This window comes from Lagopus leucura, unplaced genomic scaffold (genome assembly GCF_019238085.1).
Source record: "Lagopus leucura isolate 7727_CA_CO unplaced genomic scaffold, USGS_WTPT01 Super-Scaffold_73, whole genome shotgun sequence".
Lineage (NCBI taxonomy): Eukaryota > Metazoa > Chordata > Aves > Galliformes > Phasianidae > Lagopus > Lagopus leucura.
This window is the reverse complement of record NW_024962252.1, coordinates 12,960,341-12,984,320: the sequence shown is the minus strand read 5'-3', so window position 1 is coordinate 12,984,320 and position 23,980 is coordinate 12,960,341. Positions and strand designations below refer to the sequence as shown.

At 37.3% G+C, this 23,980-nt stretch overlaps 1 protein-coding gene across 4 annotated transcripts in view; it reads left to right on the top strand.

Moving 5' to 3' along the window:
* The window catches only part of ERICH1 (glutamate rich 1), a 95,833-nt gene that overhangs the window by 46,059 nt on the left and 25,794 nt on the right, over positions 1 to 23,980 (top strand). The window contains exons 4-7 of one of the 4 annotated variants that reach the window (XR_006182399.1): positions 15,534 to 15,911; positions 17,934 to 18,125; positions 21,077 to 21,258; positions 22,312 to 22,493. Coding sequence is in view for 2 of the 4 variants with exons in the window: in XM_042891695.1 (XP_042747629.1) it covers positions 15,534 to 15,911; positions 17,934 to 18,125; positions 19,591 to 19,628 (608 nt within the window). In the remaining 2 variants the exon portion in view is untranslated. Of the gene's footprint in view, positions 1 to 15,533; positions 15,912 to 17,933; positions 18,126 to 19,590; positions 19,647 to 21,076; positions 21,259 to 22,311; positions 22,494 to 23,980 lie in introns of those variants that run through there. The other 3 variants (XR_006182400.1, XM_042891695.1, XM_042891703.1) reach the window with 3 other exon arrangements.

Below are 23,980 nucleotides of genomic sequence, written 5' to 3'. Positions count from 1 at the left end.
CAATCAATATGGCTGAGTGGATAAGGAAAATGAAGATAGCAAGAAAAACAATGCATGCATAGTTGTAACCATGTCTCTTCTAATATATAGCAGTTTTTTGTAAGTGTTTTACATAACGTACAGAACATGCTGGTGATCCAGTCCTTGTGGAAGTGCTGCTGCCTCATACTGGAAGCCAGAATCAAGCCTACCCAATGGTTTCATTTTATCACTATTCTGTTATAGCAGCTGTTGTAATTTATGGCAGTTTGTAGGCTTACAGCCTTGCATTGATAGAGTTTTCAGCAGAGTGTCTCCATTCAGCTTCCACTTGGGAAATTTCTTGATCTGATATCCTTTGCCTTTGGTTATTTCTCTCTACAAAAGATACGGGTTTCAGTCTTTTTAAAGTACCAAAAAGCCCCTTGTGCAACTGTACCCTTGTCAAGGAACCTTTGAAAATTGCCCTTCATCCATCTCCCTTTCCCAGTACATTTGTTAAATAATTTTGTTTGCTAGTTTCATGCTATCTTCCTTCTATTTGAGCTCTGCAAATGGAAATAGGATCATAATTGGAGTATGCTCTGTAACAGCCTTCTGTGGAAATGTAGTAGACTAATGGAAAGGAAGTCCCTTACTTCATTGTAGAATCTCAATTGCTCGATATTGTAGGATATGCATTATGTGTGGCATGTATCAGTCTTGCTCACCCTCTTCCTAGGGATCTGTGGAGAGCTGAAAAAGTAGAAGTAATATTGATACAGCAAAAGACAGGAATATCAGCACACAAAATTTATTGCTGTAATCTAGCCAAAGTGCATTACAAGCAATCTGAGTGCATTCTTGAGATACTCAGTTGATTTGAGCAGTATGAACTAGCTGACCAAAACTACTGCACTTTTTCTTATTGCTACCAAAATTGTGTCCTCATTTGTTGCATCTAAATACCACTAGTTTCATTTCCAGGACATGGATACTCAGTGCAGTGTTCCACTTTGGTTCTGATTGCAGTATTGTACTGCCACAAGATCCACTAAGACCTGTGTACTGAATAAATTGGAATTGGCAAAATTTGTTGGTACCAATAATGATTTTATACCACATGACACTTTTCATCCTGCCCCACACACTCACTGGTAGGATTCCACAGGGCTCCATTTTAGGCTCCGTTTTCTTCAAAATTTTCATAAAATGGATTCAAATGCACAATAAAAAGAGGGAGTGAATATGGTAGTAGCTTGTGCATCTTGGTTGAACACCTCAGTTGAACTGCAGCATTTTTACTGAGAAGAACCTAATGTCCATCCTTCCTCTTCTGCAAGAGAAGAGAATGAATAGATTGATTCTGTTTTCAAGTAATCTTTACTTGGTACATAGTTGAACACAGTGTAGGAGTGAAATATTAATTTGTGCTTCTTACAGCTCCTTAAGAAAATGCAGTACTAGCTATAGGCTTATTTGTAAAAGCTAAAGTAATAAAGCAGTGATACAGCTCTTCTGTTTTTATCTCAGGATCCGGGTTTAATCTTGTCCTTCATTTTGTCCAGCTTTTCTCCTTCCAAAAAAGTCATGTTTTATTGCCATCTCCTTCATAGCATTTGCTAATAGAAATCTCAGATTTATCTCCACTAATAAGTCACTTTCTGTTGTGCTTCTCTGTTGTGCTTTTTATGTTTACTTTTGGCTCTTTTTTAACACCTTTTCTGTTATCCTATTCAGGTTTTCTCCTCTTCAGTGATTCTTCAGCTTTGCTAGCTCATGATTGTTTTAAAGCATATTGATGCAGTCCTAAAATGCTGCTCAGCCGAACTTTGGTACCATAATCTTGAATACACCTTTGATAGGTTGTGTGTTTTAACGCTAAGAATTATTAAATTTTTATTTTCTTCTTTCCTGAAAGAACAGTACACCAAGGAAGAATGAGAGATGATCAAATACAACGGACAGTATTTTCTTGCCTTTGTGTGTGTATATATATGTGTGTGTATATCAGTTTTTCTAATTTCAGGCAGATTACAGGATATTTCACCTGTATGGAATTTAGATGTGTGTTTAAAACATCTCCAAAAATACATTCTCCATGGAGAAAATCTGAAACATAGTTTTCTTTGACATGCATCCGGAAACTGTAATTATATGCAGCACCCACTAATAATCAGAAATGTGTGCATGTGAAACTAAATATTACACTTCAAGAGTTTAGCTCAAAACCATATATACAGCTTTGAGAACTTCAAGAAAAGCTTTACAGATGCTGTAATTGTTGCATGTATGTAGAGAAATAGGTAAGTAAAGATGCAAAGGTCAAGTTAATTGACTCAACTCTATTTGTCACAATGCTTTTCCTTTTCACTCTGTCTCAGGTGTTTTTGCTTTGTTAAGAATGCAAGCTTGGTTAAATATGTATGTATTGAAGTGACATGTCTCTAGAGATTATATTACAACTTCATTGCATATTATGTATCTGCGAGTTCCAGTTTTTCTATAATTTTTTTTATGCTTCCCTCTTTTATACCTTCTCTTTTAATGACAGTAATTCCAAATACTTCCTTATGGTTAAATCCTTATCTTCAAAGCCAAATAAATTGAAGGCTCTGCATTATTTTGAGCTATTTGAAATTATTTTCTGGTGAATTTCTCCCAGGTTTTTTGTCACAGTACTTACTAGTACAGTGGAAACTCTCTCTGCTGCATATAAGGTAATGGCAGAAAAAGTGAGCTTTGTGTAATGTCCTGGTTAGCATATCTCTTCTTCAGTGAAAGAGTGAGTAGTAAAAATTAGGGCTGCAGTCTCCCCTTATCTCCTCTCACACAGAAAAGTAGCCAAAGCCACGAGCAAAACCCTCCTGTCTCCGTCAGGTGCCCCTCATTCCCAGTCCTGCCTTCACAGAGCTCATCAGTACACTGGCCCCAATCTGCAGAGAGCCCCAAACCAATGGTGCAGTTTGCTGGTCATGCCACTGCCGTGAGATTTTTCCTGAATTCTTTAATACTTCAGGATGAAATGAGTCCAGGAAGAAAGCGAGATCTGACTACCAAAGTTAATCTGCTGATTCTTTGAGAGCACAGAGACCTGTAGTGGGTTGTCTCTTTTCTAACTTAACTGAAGATAGATTTTATGAAGAGTTAGGTATGTGATTTCAAATGGGATATTACAGTGGAACCTTAAGAAACTTGATTTAGCTACTGAGGTGTTCTGCTGACTTGTAATCCTAATGCAGATTTATTTTGCTTTATTTTTTTTAATAAGTTACTTTTTACTTTTTTTTTTTTTTAGTTCCTGTCCAGTTTTCTATTGCTGTTCATCAGTTTATTATAAAATTACTTGGTTTTTCCTTATGTTTCACAGAATTGTAGGGACTGGAAGGGACCTCCAGAGGTCATTGAATCCATAAACATTATTAAGATCCCCTCTGAGTCTTCTTTTCTCAAGGCTGAACAGACCCATTTCGCTCAGCCTTTCCTCATAGGAGAGTTGCTCCAGGCCCTTTATCATCTGTGTGGCCCTCTGCTGGACTCCTTCCAGGAGATCCCTGTCATTTTTGTACCAGGAAGCTCAGAACTGGACACAGTACTCCAGGTGAGACTTGACCAGGGCAGAGTAGAGGGGGAGGATCACCTGGGTTCATTTTCCAACTTGCTAAGCTGTCCTTTGGAAAGAATTGAAAGTGAACTGAGTTGTGCATAAAAACATGTATCTTTAGGACCTTTATAGAACATAACTCATTCACTTAAAAAAAAAAAAGAGTATACAGCCATTTAGACATTTCATGCCAAAAATAAAACAAATGCAGAGAAAACCATTTCCTGTTACATAGCCAACAGAGTAACAGTAGCAGAGTGTTAAAGAGGTTTTTTTTGGTACAGATAGGAGCAGTAGCAACCATGTAAGATACAAAATTATTCCAGAAGCGCACAAATCATTTTAAATTCATGATACCAAGTTAGTCAGCCAGCATTGTCTAATCAGCTGTAAAAAATATGTGTGTTCTGAAGGTTTGCAGGAAAAGGCCAAATGAAGCTGTACTCTGACCCCAGGCAAACATTTGCATTTACAATGAGATTTTTTTTTCTGCCAGATTTGCACTTCTTAATTAAAGTTCAGGAAGCTGTTACTACTTCAACAAACTAAGAAAGTGACCTCAAACCTGTTTTCCTCTCATCCAAATCCAGCACCTTCAATTTAACAGACTTAGTGTGAGGTATTGTAACTGCGGCCTATGAGCAGGCTCCTTTTTGTTCTGTACAAGTAAAATGAAGAAAGAATTTTTACACTGTTTCATGTTTAAAACAAATTCTTTTGGGGGCATGTCATGGGCCTCAATATAGAATATTCTGAAAGTAGTGCCTCCTATTTATTTCTGTGGAAACTACATCAGATACAAAAAAGCACAATAATATTATTTGATGCAGCAAATTCTCAGCAACAAAACCACTGTTTTTCAACATAGTCATCATCACTAGCTCTGAATTTTCACTGGTGCTGAACAACAGCCTGCATGCTGCACTCATAAAAACCTGCACCAGGGAAGGTCTCCCACTGTCAGTGTTGCCTCTGCTGAAACCACCACCATCTTGCTGTGTTCACATCCACTGTTCGGTCTCCAGAAATACTCAGCAAGTGTTGATGAATGTCAGTAAATGCTGTTTTTTCTCCATGGAGGAACTCAATTCCATACCTTTGCTTTCCCCACTCTTCCATGGGTGCCACACTTCACACGCCATTGTGTCAGACTGCCCTCTGCTGCCATCTGTCATGTGGCAACAAAATGTAACAGAATATTGGTGAGAAGGTTTAACGTTTGCTGCCATAACACCAATATTTGTCTCTGGTGTCGTAAGCCAACATAATAAAATAGGAGACGTTACTCTGGGAGCAGCACTCATACAGTTCTTTAGTGTCAGAAAGCTTTCTATGATGTAGTACTTGAGAAAAATCAATTATGACCTGGCTACCCTAAGTATTGGAGGAAATAATTACTGCATCTTTAGCAAAAAACGTCTGCCATGCTGTCCAGTTTCATCAGGGCCAAAGCATTCTTCAGTTACACCTCAGTTTGCCTGTCTCAGATGGAGGCAACTGGTTTAAAATTAAGCCAGGGAAATGTGTTTTCTTTTGAGACTTTGTCCTCCCTAAGTCCAAAAAACTTTGATGCAAATTGCATAAGGGAGAAACGTAAAAAGGAAGAATCATTAAGGCCTAGAACTGGATTTTTTCGCCTTTCTTAACTGCTGCTGGGCATTCTATTCAGGGAGAACCTCCTTCTTGAAAGTCAGTGTACACTGAAGTTAAGTGCTTGTGTTAGAATGAATTCTCTTCAAAATGCTTTCATTCTTTCTGTGAGGCAATGGCTTTTTATGCCAACGAGAGAATTTGCCTTCCTCTCAATGGCATTATTAGTAGCATACATTGGCCAGTTCTCTAAAGCATGTGAGATAGACAGTAACACTTATTTAAGTGTATGCACAGGTATATTGAAGGGAAAGAAAAATGAAGCATGTCTGTGTTATATTTAGTGTGGGACTTAACACTGTTAATACCTCAAGTTCTATGAAATGGAAAAGAAAAAAATAATTTTCAGTTTGTAAAGGTACCAGGTAAGTAAAAGCAAAAAAGCAAAAGCACCGTCATGAGTCTGATTCACGGTGCAATGTATGATGGAAGAAACTGTAATGCAAGTAGATGATATTTCAAGATTTGCATGAAGTGTAGTGTCATATTTAGACAAATGAACATCGTTGTTTCACAGATCATGTCATGTAACTGAAAAACAGTTAGCAAGTCTCTCATTTTCAAAGAAAGATACTGTCCTTCAGTGAGATGCAGTTCCTGTTTTTCACCAAACTAATTGGGAAGTAAAAAGAACATGACAAGTTACTAAACTGAACAGATAGGTCACTGTGCGCACATTGCTATTCTATGTTCTTCACTTATAGGTAGCAACGTAAGGAATTCTAGAAGTGATAGACTGAGTGATCCATGTTATCCCAGTAACAATTTGCACGGCAATCTAGAAGCATAGAGCAGAAGTACAGAGGGATCAGTTCCTAGGAAACAACAGTATGTGTTGTCTTGTTGAGAAAATGTGTCAAAATTATTCCAGTCCTTTCCCAAATGTCTGTGTAGAGGATGGTATTGTTCCTAATCTGTTGTTTTTGTTGTTGTTGCTTTTCTTTGCCATTTGTTAGGGATAATCACAGTTTAGTATCTTCTTTCATTCTTTGAAACACTTCAGTTGCCCAGTAGAGAAGGCAGGACAGAGTCCTTAGTTGATGAGGAGACATTTGCTGAAAGAGATACATTTTGTAGAAGAGATATATTTACATATTGTTTGGTTTTGTTCTGCCTTATTTTGAGCTTTCACTCCTAGAAAGTCCCCTATCCTATTGTCTGTTCATGAGCAAGCTAACTTTCCTATAAAAAAGCTGTTTCAGTGTTTTAAGAATGCTCGTTGTTGAAAAAAGATCTGCCTAGTCTACCCTCACAGCTCTGGCCAGGTGTGAACCCCAGTGCAGCACAGCTTGCAACAAAGAACTGCACACATCACTGGAAAGACTGTGGCACCAGATTCCCAACTATTACAGATTGGCAGTTGAATGGTTTACATTACTTTCCAGGATCTTTCCTATAGTATTTCTCATTTTTACAGCATACTTGTTTGCATATTTATGTGTATGATTAGCTCACGATTGGACACTTGGTCATTACGAAATTACTTACATTGTTTTCAGCAACTCTTTAAAAGAAAGCTGCTTTACTGTGTGACTGATAAAAATAAGGCAAACCTGGACCCTGATTCATCCCTGTTTTTACAAAACTGCTTACACACACTGACATTTAATTAGAATCCCAAAATCACCAAGGTTGGAAAAGGCCTCCAGGATCATCTAGTCCAACTATCAATTAAATTTAATTAAAATCAGAGTTAAGATCCCAGGACAAATGGAGTAAGGAAATCATGCAAAATAAAACACTTGGAAGATTTGCATTCTGCCAGACTTTCTATTTCCAATGTATTCTGAATTATGATTCACTGAGAGAACCGTGTGATAAATTGTAGCTGTGGCAACTGTCACATGTGATGTTGAATGTGATTGGTTATTGCATATGATGTAAAAAATTAAGAAACGTTGTAAAATATTACAGTAATTGAATTGAGTACTTATCACATCGAAATATTTTATTACTTTGATTATGAAGTTGATAAATTGAGATTGGATTTTATTGCTAAGTGTCTTAATTTTGCTATTTCAGCATCTGCGTACTGTTACATTGCAGCTTAGGTCTGCTCTTTGGTACCACTTATCACAAGGGAAAACTAAATACCATTTTTCCATTAGGTTGCTTATCATCAAGTATTCTGTGCTCTTGTAGTCTCAATACCTTCTTACACATTTCAGCTGGTGTATTTGGAAATAACATTTTAAAAGCTGATAAGGATTTTAAGCTTGCATCTTTTCTCATCATTTCTGAGCAAAGGGAGAAGTTTGGATTATATAAACATTCATTGCAATCTAGATCTGAAAAAAAAAAAAGATTTTAAAGTAAACTCTGAAAATAAAGCAGTTGCATACAAAGATAGAAGAAAGAACAGGATTTCTAAGTGTACATATGTCATCAAATGTTTAAAATACCTCCTATTTTTTTAATATACATGTTGCAAGTCTCCCCCTCCAATTCATGGTGTTGCTGTCTGTTCAAATACAAAAATGGGATCTTATTAGCCAGACACTAAGAAGAGTTCTGTATTTAGTAGCAATTAGTCTTTGCAGCTGCTAAGCTTTAAAAACTCCATAGGCAGTTTTAGGCTCCTTGAACATTTCTGATTTGGGAGCCTTCAGAAGAATGACTGCTTGTTATTGAATCTCCGTTCTGTTTTCATGGCTGTGAAATCTGCTCAGCTCCCTATTTTTCTTATTGAATCCATACAATCATTTTCAGTGGCTTTTGGGCTCACCATTGAGTCCAGTTAGGAAATGCTCTGTGATGCCTCCATACAAACGTTGTTTGCACATCACTCCAAGAAAGCAAAAATAAAGACAAGGAACTTGAAATTAAAAAATAACATTAATGAGGAAGATCTTTAAAAGGTCAAAATATTTCCTTTCGTTTAAAAATTAAGTCACTGAACTGTACTGAATTTGTAATAGCAAAGTTGTTATTTACAAAAGGGACTTCATAAAACACATTTTGCATAAAGGGGCAGAAGGCCCAAAACATATTGTTGATATTAATTTATTCATTGGAATAATTTCAAATATCTCCTGGATGCCTTAGATCAATGCGTTTGTGTACTGACTGTACATATCAGAGAGCAAAGCAAGCTCGGATTCTGTTTCATCATGTATCCAGCTGGGATTGTGAATACACATTGCTGCTGTGTACTGTAAGATCAGAGAAGCAGCAGATACAGAGCAGTAATGGGGTCTTCAGTTTCTCCCTGTACAGATAATGTGACTGTCACAAATAAGAGTGTTGTGCAAAGCCTCATTTTAGACACAGTCAATAGCTAAGACATTGGTTAATAGAACTGAAGGAGGAAATTTGACCCTGGACCTCATCCTGAGTAAAGTTGTGTGCTGTGGTTCAGAAGAGGCACATTGCTACAGTGACTGTATTGCAGTTAGGCTCAACAGCCTACCGAAACAACAACAAAATTCACAACAGTTTTGATCCACTTAAGAAAAGACAGTACAGAAAAGTAAAGATTCTTACCAGGAAGAGCAAAGAAGACAGCAGCTATGAGAAAAACACTACACCAGGTGGTGTGGGAGCTACTTAAGGACACCATATGTGAAAGTCCAGCACCCACCTCCTGTTTTGAAAGCCTTGAGAAAAAATGAAAGGAAGATGACACAACTAAACAACTGAACAGAGGAAGTTGATAGAAACTATTGGGTTTCTATTGGGTTATATACTCAAATGATGTTTCAGATTTTTAAATGTCAAAACTCAGCAAGGCAGGCAAAGGGAGATTCTTCATTGGGATTTTTCAAAGCACGTGTGATTTAGTGATCATGGAACAAAAATAATGGTATAATAAGATCACCAGTATCAGACTTAAAAAATCTAAATCTAAAAGAATTCAAGGAAAGGAAAGACCAAATAGCGGGCACTAATGCATAACCATTCAAAATTCCTTTGTTATCAAAGACTTTGAGGATGGATACTGTGATGCCAGTTTTTAAAAACAGTTTTTAAACCATTCAGGGAACTGCAAGCTTGTGATTGTGGTTTTGGCCTTAGGCAGCTTAGTACAAATTATAATGCAAAATAAGATTCATGGTGCCTGAAGAGCTGTGATCTATGTGGGAAAGATAACATGAATTTTGCAAAAAGGAAATTGCAAACATCCTGGATTTCTTTGAAGAGCCATGAAATATGTGGCTATGGGTAGTACAGCTGATGTGCTTTCCTTAAATTTCCAAAGGTTTTTGAGACGTAGCGTAAAAGAGAAAGTTCCAGAATTGGTAACTGGACAAATAGCAGCACACATCAATGTAGAGGGAGGTCAAAATTTATGTTCAATAATAGTTGGTCAGGTAAAAAGGGTGACTGGGGAGGTCAGGTTTCTTGTTGATACGCAGATATTAACTGTGGTAATGACAAGAGCTGGTTACAGTGTCATCCCAAATAGATTGGCTTGTCAAAAACAGCAGGTGAAACCCAGGTAGTTGTCAAGTGATACAGTTGGGAAAAAACAGTCAAGTTCACCTGTCACCGAGTTGGCTGTACCAAGCAGGAATCAGATTTTGCAGTGTGAAAAATAACCATGAAAACATCAGTACTTGTTTGCAGTCAAAAAAAAAAAACCAACCAAAATGATGGGAATTATTAGTGTAAAAAGCAGCAGTTTGCTACAGTTCATGCAGGTCTGTGTATAAAGCCAGGTAAACATTCATGGTAGAAATGCACTGTGAGATATATGCCTTTACTTATTACTGTCATCACTGTTAATTGAATTTGCCTGAAATCAGGAAGGTAGTACCCAGTTGTGGTAAGCAGCATATAGAATGGCCTGGGTTGAAAAGGACCATAATCATATAGTTTCAACCCCCCTGCTATGTGTAGGGTCACAAGAGATGTGCAACGTTTACCAATTCACCAACATCAAAAATGCTGAAGATCACTAAGAACATGAGAAGGGTTTTTTTTTCTGATTCAAATTATCAGATGACATTACTGCACTCTCCAAAAAAGAGACTGAAAATATTTATGTGCTCCTGAGATCTTTTCAGTATTGCTCTTTTTATAATGAGCCATTATATTTTGTTGCATTTGTTAACCAAAGTTTTTCGATCTTAGTCAAATTATAGCCTGCTGATATTTTAATTTGCATGAAAAATAACTTTTTTTTTCTCTTGCAAGATTCTAAACCAAAATGAAATTATTCTGCATTGACTGCTTGATACATGGAAAATTCATCTTGTGCATCAGAGGAAAAAAAAAAAAAGGTTTAAATTAGATGAAATACCAGGAGAGAGAGAGAGACTCATGTCCTGTTTCATCTCAGCAAAAAAACAGAACTACTATGCACAAGGTCTGGAAAGCATACTGTCGGAGCTGGTCCTTGAGCAGGAGAACCAGCTACCATACTTGAGTTATGATAAGTGCGTTATAGAGGAGCTCAGAGGATGTTCTTTCTCTGTCTTTTCCTCAGGCTGCTTTATCTTCTTTTTCTTTTGGGCTGTGCTGTTCTAAAGGAAAGTTCTAATAATACTTAGGGATCTTTAAAAATCCTTACCATCATCTGTTTGTTTTCGGGTAGTTGGAGTTTGGCATGCTATGAAATTTTGCATACCTTTCTTAGACTTGCAGACACCTGAATAAATAGTCTTCCTGCTTTCATTGTCTTATGTGATGCTCTCCCTGGATATTTTCCTGTTGTTTGTATGAAGGCACTTGGAAAATACAGCTGGGCTTGTAGCCCTTTTCAATCATGTATTTGCCAGCAATGTGTTCATACTCATGGTTAGTGGGAGTGGGAGACACAGCAGAAGTAGTTTGCTCTTACCTTATGGAATTTAATCTCTTTGTGTCTCCAGCTACTGATGAATTACATAAATTAGCTCCCTAACTCCATAGAGGTTAATAAATAAAGTCAGCAAATTCAAAGTTCTAATGTAAACTGTTATTTTTTTTATATGCTTTTTTTTTTTTTTTTTTTTCAAAGAAACAAGCTGGATGTGAACTTTATCAAAATTCAGTAAGTAGTTTTTATAAACCATCTTCAAGTCTTCATTGGTGGAGCTGTGCCCCTCTTCTGTTAAGGAGACATGAGATTTGCATAGAGAAGATTTTTTTACGTTTCAGACCACATAAAATGAATTGTTAATAAATCATTTATCTTTTGTCTTTTTTTCAGGCTATTCATTACCATTTTTTACATCACTCTGTCAGTCAGACTAGTGTGACTGTGCATCTGCATGGTAAACTACATCAAGAAAGGCTAAAAATAATCCAGTTGGGAAAAAAAAGTTAAATTCCTAGCAGATCCTGAAGAGTGTTCCTATTAATGCTCATTTAAGGCTAAAAGAAATTACCATAGGTGAAAAATGGTCATGAACATTCTATCTGGGAGCTACTTTGCTCAGTCAGTCTAGGCAAAAGTCTAGGCTAAACAGATTGAAGACAGTTGCTTCTGGATAATTAGATTATGTGATAAACTAAGCTGCATGTGGAGCAAAGAGGGGTCACAGGAGGGAGAGAGGTGACAGCTGGTAGGTACAGAGAGAGAAGAATCTTGTTGGGTTGGGACAAGGCTGTGAGTACAGTTTGTGTGGTCAAAAGCTGGTGTCTTTCTGTGGTAGTTAAGTATCTATATTCATTTGGAGGTGTTCAGGGACTGGTTGGATGGGGCCCTGGCTCCTGGTCTAGTATTAAATGTGGAGATTGGCGGCCCAGTGGGTTGGAGATTCATGATCCTTGAGGTTCCTTCCAACCCAAGCCTTCTATCATTTGATGATACTGTGATCTAACTTGTCATTAAGTCTGCTTAAGTAGTATACATGACACATTTTTCATATAGTGACACTGTGACATAATAAGCCTCTTCAGCCCATGTGAAAAATTATTGCAGCCAGGTTGATATCTACTGAAATTTTTTAAATTCCTGCTGTTTTGAAATGTTGAGAAGACAAAAGTTTGTGTGCACAGGACAGTGGATTTTGTTCATTAATGAAAAATCAGAGCCAGACTTCGGGGCTCTTGTAAAGAAGAATCTTTTTCCATGTTGCCAATTTTTGTAAAAGAGGCTAACTCTTCTCAATTGTTGAAAGTATCTAATACAAATTCACTGTCTGCATTTCCTCTGTAGTTAAGAGAGGGAGGGAGATAGAGGTGGTGAAGACCATCGGGGTGCTTTTCCATTGCAGGTGGTTTAGGATGAGGCAAATTGCTTTACGAAAATTCTGGCCTCTGGATTTAATAGAGGGAGCATACATCTAAGTATGCTACATACTTTTTAGACAGCTCAAGTTATAGGAGCTGACTCCCACTGAACATTTGATTTAATATCACTTCGTGGGCTGTGACAAACATTAGTGTTTGTATTTTTTCTACAACTCCTATTTATGTATTAGCATAACTGTTGTAATCAGGTAGCCTTGCTGCCTGTATAAACAACCACTTCTTGAATTCCTTTAATCTCTTGGCTTCTCTGCTTACTGCACACTTGTCAATTTAATAAGTTAACTGTATTGTTCAGAAAACGGGTGTTTACTTTTTTTTCTATTTGCTTGTGAAACTGCTCAGATTAATTAGGTGTCACCTTGTTCTTGCATAAGGAGGCAGAAATAGAGCCCATTTTATTAATCTTTGTTTCAGTCCAGTAATACATATATTTTTGGCATGTCTCTGATAACTTCTATGAGAGTCATGTTCTCTTCTGACAACATCTTGTGCTGGGACTGTGCTAAGAATAAAATCTATCAAGCTTGAGAAGTACAGCAGATTTATGTAATAGCTTTGTAATGTTGTTGTTGTTTTCCATCCTGTTTCTTTGGTATGCATACAAGGTGTTTGCTGATTTGCTCGCTGATACCCACTGAACGTATGTTTTTGTTGAGCTTCCCATAGGTCTGGTTTTTGGTTTGCTTTTCCCATATTTAGAACAGTTCACTCTGACCATAGCAGTGAGTTGTCCAGACTAATCGATTTGTGTACATTGCTTTGCATTTCCCAGCATCTAATTTCATTTCTTGCTGGCGTCAGACCATGACTAGTTCCATACATCGGGCAGTGGTTGTCAAGAGGGGAAAACTGGAATAATCAGAGCAAAATTTCAGTCTTACTGATAAGTTGTTACAATATGTGAGAAGGAATGATAAAAAGTTGAAAAGAACTTGGTAATGTCTTGAATTTTATTTGTTTCTTGTGTTGGAGGAAGCTCAGTACAGCTCTAATTTCCTTTTAATCAGGTAATCCTAATAACACTGGTATATAGGAATGCTACAAGAAATCTGCATTTTGACGCTTTCACCTACACTCTTCAGACCTTTTGCTGTCCTGATCTACCACAGATAAGGAAACTTCTGGATTTGGAACAAAACTTAATTATCTTAAGCCCTGTTTTCCCTTGTGCACCATTTTTCTTTCAGGTGGCTTAAAATCAATTGAGAGTGCTTAACTACACAACATGCCATAGTTTTGCTGTGATTTAGGGATTCTTGGATGCATAAAAACATGTTGTACCACTTTGCTGAGAGCCCAAATTAGAGTAGCTGTATTAGCAAACAGTGTGTTCAGGTTAACAAAGGGCTGAGAAATTTTAAGGAACTGCGTTTATAGTGGAATTCACCTATTATAACACAAGTGCTCCATGAAATTCCAAATTAAGATCTTGAGATGAAACACTGATGTTTTGTTTATATTATCTTTCACCATTCATATCTGCCTTCAGTTCTGCTATTTTATTCCTACAGGACCACATAGACGTTATTTTCCCACGTTCCATATGCTCAAATCATGTATAAAGATATTTAGCTCAAATACCATGCATGCAAAACATTCCACACTGTGGATATGAGGTGACGTTTGGTGTGTCTTTAACATGCTGTGCCGTTCAATTACAATACAGCAAATTTATTTTTATGCAGCCTTCTTCATAGAAAGTATAGAAAATTGCTTTGTGGTGAGTCATCTGTCAGCTAAAGAACTAAAAGTCTTGTAGTGATATTTAAAGAGAGAAAGTGGCTCAGAGCTGACAGAGTTCAAGACAGAAAAAGAAACAGAAATGAAAGAGAAGGCCTCTTTCTATGGAGAAAATAGAGGCAAAGACTGGAGAGGGAGGAGTGATGAGAAAGCCAAACGCTCCGGGGATGTCAGAGGCAGCTCAGGATACCACGCAGATCACTTGGAAACGTAATTTGGGCTCCAGATGTCTCTGCTGGATCACTCTGGCATTAGACAAGCAAAGATTCTAGACAGAATTGCATAAAATCAGGTGATCGGGCTCGGTGTGATGAGAGGAATGATGAGAGGTAGAGGTTAAGGGAAGGATAAATGGCTTAACTTATAATGGCAGAGCATTAGAAGAGCACTGGTATTCAGGGCTCCGTGATTAAATGTGTGAGCATTTTGTTAGACTATGGAAGAGGGAAATTTACTTAATTACATGGGAAAATATTATGGGCTTGAATACAGATTTCAGCAGCAGCGCAGTCAAAAAGAGGATGGATTCTGGCAGTCTTCCTTTGCTAGTAACAGGAGGGCTTGCATTCAGAAGTGAACTTGTGTGGGAGCAAGTCAGTTCAGGGTCAGAAATGAGGTCAGGGTGAGAAATTCAGAGGTCTAGTTTTGTGTACACTGATAAGATATGAATAAAGCAACATAAAAGCTGTCTTGGAGAGCAGGAGGGACTTCTTTCCCTTGATGTTGGAACCTTTTGAAGAATTAGCTTGTAAGGAAATTACAGTGTATCAAGGGAATGGCAGAACCAAGGCAGGCTGTTAAAGGAACACAGATTACTTTCCAAGGTCACTGATGCCCTGCATGCTTTCCCTAGAAAGATGATGTCCAAAGCTGAGCTAGCAGTATAATACCCCAAAGAACAGTGATGCTTAAGAAGAAGTAGAAGAATCAGAAACTGATGTTTTTAAGGCACAGTACTATCATGGAGGGATGCATCAGTCCTTCACTGTGAATTACATGTTTTTTTGCATTCTTGGTCAAGTCTAGCAGCTGGTAATGTGGACCTCTTAGGAGAGTTCTTCATCCTATACTCCCCAGCCTGCACACACTGGTTTTGGCCCTGATGCTTCTTTTGGCTTTACTCTCTGTGCAGAACCATATTATGTGTAATATAATCTAAAGTATGTAGCACAAAGGAGAATACAGTCTTTACTGAAAGTAAAAGGGAGAAGAGCTTTTCTTAATGCATTCAAAGAAGTTGGCTTCGACATTGTAGAACTCAAAGGCATTCTAATCAAAAAAGCAAAGTTAGAGACACTCAGATGTCCCAAAATTTGAAAGGAGTAATGTATCATTTTATGCAGTTCCAAAGTGCTTATTACAAATCTTATTTACAACTATCATTTCATTTTTGAATCTGCAGAGGAGGAACATGAAGTACAAACCAAGAGAAAACGCATTCGAAGAAAGAAACTAAAGAACAGTTTACAAGATTCTAATGATTTACATGGAGAACAAGTAGAATCTGGAATGCGGGAGACTCTTGTTCAAGATAATTTACATCTGCAGCAGATAGACAGCTCCAAAATCAGCAAAAACAAAAGGAGAAAAATGAAAAAGAAGCGACAGAAAGAAAAAATGAGAGCAGCTGGCTTGCTAACAAAAACTACCGGTGTGGATTTTACATATCAGCCTGACAAAAGCAACAGAGAAGGAGCAGCAGACTTGAAAGACACAGATGAAAAGGCAGATAGTATTCTGGATTTCTTGCAGGCAACACAGCAAATTTATTTTGCTGACAGTATGTATTACTTTCTCCTTTCTCTTCTGTGAATATTGCCACGTGAGGAAAATAGATGTTCACTTCTTATTTCCATAGAATGGGCCAAGTCTACTAGAGAAGTGTATCTTTTGAGCTCGTAAGTCATGCAGATAATTAGCATTTGTCCCATTTTCTGGTGTGTACAAGAAAACATCCTTATCAACATAAACAACTGTAGTCCTAATTGCTTTGTTTCTCTGTGTTTGAAAACACACATAATATTTCTTTCTCATTTTTAAAATATTCCGGCGTGTTCAGAGTAAGTGTAGTGGTTAACATGGACCAAATTCTTCTTTTCTCTGAAAGCAAACATGCAGCAGTATTGCTTGCTTTTGGAAACGCTCAGATGAAGGCAATAATTGCTGTTCTAAACTGCTTTCATGCTTAGTGTCTCCAATCCAACCTACTTTTCAAAAAGCTCTCCTTCCCAGGAGGAGGTTCGTTCCTAATTTACAATGAAATCTAGACAGATTGCATTCAAGAGGAAAGAGGAAGGTACTGTTGGCGTCGGGAATGAGTTTTCATATTTTCATAATGTATTTTCACTTTTCCTTAAAGTAGTTGTGAAAAAGATGAATGTCAACTGATGTTTAATGCACTTTCTGTAGCACTTTAGATAGGATTACGTAGTTATGATCCCTAATAGCCTATTGTACAACCACTTTGGCCACTAAAATCAGGGAAGTTCTTACTGTTGTAGCTAAATGTGTTTCTTCTCTTGCCCTCCAAAAAAGTTTTGTGTATGATGCTTTCTATGGCATATAAATGTCTTCCAGAAATAATGATGTTTTAATGGTAGGTATCATAATTATATGTACTTACACCAGATTCTGTTGGTATATTCTAGAAGTAAATGTGTTTTCTCAAAGGTAAGGTATTGTGCTCTTTAGCTGCTCAGCTCAGAACGTAGCTTTAAAATTATAACTGTTTTATGAAATTGGAAAAAAAAAGCAGTGAAAATATTTTCCGAGTGCATGGCCTTGGCTGTCTTTGTGGAGCTACACGAAGAATATTAAACAGCTTACCTACCTATATAACCCACCTTAAGTTAGAGCTGTCAGAACTACTCCCATAAAATTCATCTTTCGACTACTGAATTACTTTAAAAGCCCTATTAGGATGACACGAGGGATTTCATGCTATTTTTTTTCTCAAGATTTATGCGTAGAATTTTCTTTGCTTACTGTTAAAATATTTCTGCTGTGTCAAGTCTTCATGTGACGTCTAGTATTTGAAAACCATCCTACTTTCTAGCTAATGTACTTCCATCATCAGAAATCAGAATTTTCCTACTTTATTGTGTGGCTAAGTAAATGTAGCCTACACCATTGGCATGTGCAGTAGTGTAATTCCAGACTGAGTAAAACTGCAAACTCAGTTAACCATTCTGTTATTAATATGTGTCCAAGAACAGAAAACTGGTCAGTTCTGCACAGCTGACAGAAAACCTGTGCAGGTAAGACATTACATCTGTAAGTCAGCGTGACTAGCTCTCTTACTAAGAGAGTCTTGGTATATATATTGCTCTGCCATTATGCTCTTTGCCTTATCCAGTTGAGTGACTTTTAAATTATCCATTTTTTTTGATAAAATTGGAAACCATTGTTTTTAGCAGCACTTTCAAATGGTCACATTGGGTTACAGTCCTTCTACTTAAATCAGAAAGCTGAGTTGGGAAAAGCCTGCTCTTGTAACTTGGTTTGCTGGTTTAATAAAAAAAAACACATTTTTATAATGCATAGTGTGTAAGAACCAAAGGCTTTGGTGACAGTTCACTCTCTACATCATACTTTTCTCATACCAAATTTAGATTTCTCTTGCTTTCGTGTTATTATGAATTTTATTGTCCTTTTTACAGTTTCCCTTCTTATAATTGTTTAAATAATTAATTCAAAATAGAGCTGTTTAGTACGTGATATTTGGTTGTAAGTTGTAGTAAAAAGAAAGTTGCCATCTGTGAAAATTCTGTGTGCATGTTGAATATTCTTATTGTTTTTCCAGATAAATCAAAATGCACAGATTCTACTGTAAATTCAGCTGCTCAAGGGCTTTTACAGTGTCTTGAATCTCGCAACATATCTTCTTCAGATCTAACTCTTCTACATCAGATGAAATCCCTTATATTGCTACAGGATATTGACAGACTGAAGGATGCTTTGAAACAATTCCAAGAACATTCCGTGATGCCTCCTGGTATGTACTATTGACTCATGATCGTTCACTGATGTTCTTTTTTTGTATGGACTAAAATTCAGATTTGTCACAGATTTTTGTGTTGCAAGGCAGTAAATAATTGTATACTAGTAAGCCTACGCTTAGGCAAGATTTGAAAGGATCAATCCCACAGAAAATGTAACAATTCCCCCTATTTCTTGTTTAGTTATGAAGTTTCTGTATTCTGCAGTTGCAGAGTGCAAGAAGATGATTAAGGTTCTTAAAGCACTTTCTTTACATTAAATACAGATTCTTTAAGATATAAAAAAGGATTATGGCAGCCCTCAGAGTTCTAATAGATACAAAATGTCCAGGTGTGCATGGAACAAAATCATTCCTGCATTTAAGAATTCGGTTCAAGAATTAATTGCAAGCCCAGATTTTATGATCTTAATTCTTGTCAGATAGTCTTGTCGGATGTAATACACATTTGCAAACTAAGCAAGACTCAGCAGGAATAGTGGTAATGGTAATTCTCCCCTTATTAAATGACCTAAATCAGCTTCTATTGATTAAATCCAAGTGGAACTGTTGAAGTGACCACATTCAAGATATTCCTCACGGGCCTTACCCAAATTCTGCACAAGATAGCAGGAATTCTGCTAGTTTTGCAGTCTCTAGGCAAGCTGCCCTTGTTTCCTCTTCTATAACAGAAATATCAAATTGAAAAGAGAAAATGAAACAAGTAAGAATCAAATCCATAGAATTACTGTCATTTTCAAGTATCTGTATTTGTCACTTAAAAAAAACAGAAAACAATTTGCTGAAGTGTTTTGGTTTTTTTGTGATGTGTTTTTTTTTCTTTTTAATTAAATTTTATTTTTATTGCTACAACTTAGAACTTTACTTTTCAGTTGACTTTTCTGCCAGTGACTCCTGTCACTGAGCTCAATTCTGATCCTGTGCCAGGTTCACAGGTTCATTCAAGGCCAGGCTGGATGGGCTTTGAGCAACGTGGTCTGGTGGGGGCTGTCCCTGCCTATAACAGGGGGTTGGAACTAGATGATCTTAAAGGTCCCTTCCAACCCAAACCATTCTGTGATTCCACGATTCTATGATATTGTTGTGAATTATTAAAGGATAATTAAACACCTGCTAAATATTAATTTGGCTCAGCCAAGTTTAGCAGTTAGTAATTGAGGAATTTCAGTGAATGAGAATATAATGCTCTGATTTTTTTTCTGGAATTAGACATTTAATTATACATTTATTTTCCCTATCTTTGACACAACAATAGGCAGTTTTGCACAGTTTGTAACATTTCAGATTTCTTTCCCAATGAGCAGGTGATAAAAGTCACAATTATAAAGATTTGTTGTCTCAGTAGATTCAAGTACTTGTTACAGAAATGCAGAATATGACTTTTTATGAAGAATGTCTATGTATTAAAAATCTTGATTTTTTTTACAAGCTGTTTTTTTCCAATTTTATTTAACTTCACTAGGATGTGATGTCCTAGAAGGAAAGGTTATTCCTTGCTAGAAGAGAGCAAGAACCTCTATGATTAAGACTTACTGGTTGATCTGTCCAGTCGTCATCGTCTCATAAATGGCAGACTGCATAGCATCTGAATAATTACTTTGTCCATCAGCGATCATGTAGAATTGAGGCTGGTCAACAAGTTTTGTTTGAAAATGGTTGTCTGAATTGTCACTGTTCAGGTTAAAAACAAAAAAGTCCTATTGGTATTTCCATTTATTTTGTAGCCTTTAACAAAAAATACTCTTCAGTCTTCTATGAATATAGGGAAGAGAATGTTTAGAACTCAAATAGGCACACATTTCTAGCAATGGGAGCTTTGCAGGTCTAAATCAATAAGTTGGTAGCCATTTGTAGAAGGCAGCCAGTTGTCTTCAGGGTTCTCCACAGTGCAGTGTGCAAAAGCAAAGAGATGCAACTGGAAGTGATGCTCCATTTGCTGGTTAGAAACTGGTTGAAATGAGAGCTACTTAATTCTCATTTCACATCAGTTATTAAAGCACAGGTGATCACCTAATTTAAAACAATGTAGTTATCTCCTAACTTACCAACTTATTCAGTTTTTACTCATCAACTTCATTCCATTATCTATTAACATTTTCCCTTTGCTGGTTAGTATCAAGTTTCAAATATATTCTTCCCTCGTTGCCCGGGAAATTATCACTCAGAGATGAGCTAGAAACTTCTTTTAACTGTCTTTTTTTGAAGAGTTGTCCTTTATATATGTCTCCTTTGTGTGAGAGGTACATTTTGCACATCAGAAGTAGTGGAGTTACTGTGTGCCAACAATAAGCAGGCTGGATACATAGAGGCCCTGAAATAACTAAATTAAACTTCTTTTTTTTGAATGTGCATTCAAAGAAAAGGAAATTAAATGTGGAAGCTGTATTAACATAACATTATAAAATAATCTTGAGTGTGATATTATGTGATAAGCAACATAGAAATCCCTATCATAAAAAAAGAAATAAAGTTAAATAGACAATCCTTGAATTAAGACAGAAATTTTAGGGCTTTAATACAGCAGTCTTTATGTGATTCAATGCAAAAATTCTCATTTTCAGCTCAAACTTTGTGAAGTTACTCTGCAGAAAGAAATGGAGACGATTGCACTCTTTTAGATGATCATGTCATTTAAATCTCATTTCTTCAGAAATAATGAACCATAATAAAAAGGCATTCAAATATATAAACCAAAATTGTATCTCATATAAATAACTGACATCCTGTAAGAAAATGTTCCTGTTGATCTAGGAATTCATATGTATTAGCCTTCAATCTCAAGTCTCTGTATGGTTTTTAAAGAAATGATAATATGGAATGAAAATAGATGTTCACTCAACTCTTTTCCTTTAATGTTCAGAAATATCATAAAAATGTTTCAGGAGAAATATTTTGCATAGAATCATAGCATGATTTTTTTTGATAGAGTGATTTTTTCTTTGTTTCAGATCACACCAAGTTCATCATTACTCTGTTTCACTACTGGATTACAGATATCCTTCCTACAAGGAACAGGAAATAAAGCCTTGTTTATGTCCATATGTGCAGGGTTAAAATTTAATATACAAGCACTTAGTCAAGTAGCAATTATTCAGAAAGAGCAGTGCCAATATACATTCTACATCTTCAGGTAAATGAATTATTTTTTATTTTTATAAACTCCAAAAGCAGGGTACAGCTAGTTATGATCTGTGTTACTTATCAAGACTATACACAAGCTATGTGGCCTGAATCTTCACCTGGATGAGTATATGTATTTCATTTTGGGATAAGGGCCTTATCTAAAACTGTTTCAGTTTGTATCAAATATTTTGTTCAAGAAATATGGTAATTTTTATGTTTATAAACTGATAGTTTCTTTCTGGAAGTACTTGAAAAACAGAAATGTATTTTTATATATAAATTTAAGGAAAAATGCACCTGAGGACTGTATTTTTTATGAATAAACTGATAAATTATGAAAGTAGATAAATTTCTACATCTACATCATGTAGGTACTCTTTGGAATTATACAAGAGTTTTGACTGCAGTTTTAGAACGACTCTGTTTCCCATTGTGTTAGTTTGGTGGGCTTCACTGACCACAGAACTATGGGTCCAGGTTCTCTTTGTGGTTACTGTGCAGCCCCTCTGCACCTGCATTTATCTTTGTGTAGATGTACAATAAATACTATCTATGGCATAGTTGTAAAATATTTTCAAATCCTGAAGAACACAGTGCTTTGTAAGCAAGGGACTCTTCTCTCAGTTGAGTGATCCACCTGATAAGCGATACAAAGGAAGCCATTTCATTCCTTACTATGTTAGTTTCCCCATCAATATGATGGCGACAACATGTTTATCTCTTCCAACATATTCTTGAAGATACATTGCCAGCAGGTATACATATTGCATGTGTTCTTTATCTTATTATTTTGTTGGGTATATCCTACTCAGAGGCATTGTTTTAGTGGTAGGCAAGTGTTTATTTTTTTCATACCTCTTTCTCATTAACTGAATGGCTAAAGCAAGTGTATGCAGGCCTGGAGAATTTGAGTTATGTCTGTACCTAAACAAGATCTCGTACTGGGGAAACTAACAGCGTATTTCCTGTTTTAAAGTTCCTGACTTGCTGACACATAAGCACTGAATTGTAGTTGTCATTTTTCACTGATGTCATGTGTGCTTCAATCCCATAACTGAAGGATGAAGAAAATACTAGCTGAATGTGAAGCTCCTAGATACTATATTGATGGATTCCACAGGAAATTAATCACTTCATTCTCAGTTTGAGATGTGAATGTTGTGCATAAATGGGGCATAGTAACAGCACAAAGAGGATATGTAGCATCTCATTAGGTAAGCATCATCTATCCTGTACAGTGAAAGTGGAAAAATAATAGAAGCCATGTAATTAAAGAAAGTGCTGTAAAACTCAGGTCTAGACTGGTCTGTGAGGACTGTGCAAACAACTGTACTTCCTGTATTTACCAATACTAGAGGGACAGTGTTAAGGGATGTTTTAAGGATGCTGCCTTTGAGAAGCTCCAGAACAAAAGGGACTCTATTGCTGCTTCCTGCCCACTGGAGCCCAGCCCAGCCACTGGAGTTCCCCCTGGAGACCTGGATGTCTCTGTCATCACCATTGGATGCAGCTGCAGCTCTCATGTTTCCAGGTTCAGCCAGTAGTAAGGCATGGCACATATCCCAGGGAGCCATGCACATCCACATTCACACGCATGCACACAACAGTAGTGTGAAGCAGCAGCGTGCCTGTGTGGTAAAGGAGTCTAATAGTATTCTGGGGTGTATTGAAAAGAGCATGGCTAGCAGGTTGAGGGAGGTGATTCTTCCCCTCTACTCTGCCCTGGTGAGGACACATCTGAAGCACTGTGTCCAGATCTAGGTTCCTCAGTTCAAGAAAGACAATGAACTTCTTAAGAGAGTCCTGTGGAGGGCCACAAAGATGATGAGGGGCCTGGAGCATCTTTCTTGAGGCTGAGAGACCTTGGCCTTTTTATCCTGGAGAAAGAGAATGCTGAGAGGAGATCTTACCAATGCTTATAGATATTTGATAAGCAGGTAGGTGTGAAGGCTCTTTTCAGTGGCACCCAGCAACATGACAAGGAGCAACAGGCACAAACTGGAACACAGGAGGTTCCATCCGAACACGAGACAGAAATTCTTTACTTTAAGGGTGACAGAGCACTGGAACAGGCTGGCCAGAAAGGTTGTGGTGTGTCCTCTGGAGTTAAAACCTGCCTTACAGCTTACCTGCTGTAGGGAACCTGCTGTAAAGGGGGGGAGATGGACTAGATGGTCTCCAGAGATCCATTCGAACCCCTACAGTTCTGTAATTCTGTGACATGGCTGTATACATGGACTGACACAGACTGGACACTGTCTTTAACAACACTGATGAGTGTTGTAACCCTACATAAAACCTCAGTACTGTCAGTCATCTCCTCTGGCTGGTTGTGACTGCAGCTCACTAGTGAGAACACACATGCTTTTACTTCCCAGGCGCACAAGCTTGCGCACATTGTCAGCTGCGTCGAATATCAGCGCAGGCACTCAGCCTGTCTGATACCCCTGCCTGGATACTGGGCCATCTTACCTGCTCTGTGGGTCCGCTACTCCCCAGCTAGCCCTGCCTGACAAAATCCAAACAGGGACATTTTCCCATCTCTTAAGCATTGAGCACTCACAAAGCCTTTGAGCATCAGACTGGACTCTCAGCCTTGCAAGAGACCCTTGCTCACTGTGAAGTCCAGGCTGATGTTTGCTGATCAACTACACATAGGCACAAATATCAGACTAGGAGAAAATAAAAATGTACTGGTCCCAAAGCTGCTGATACTGAAACCCTCATTC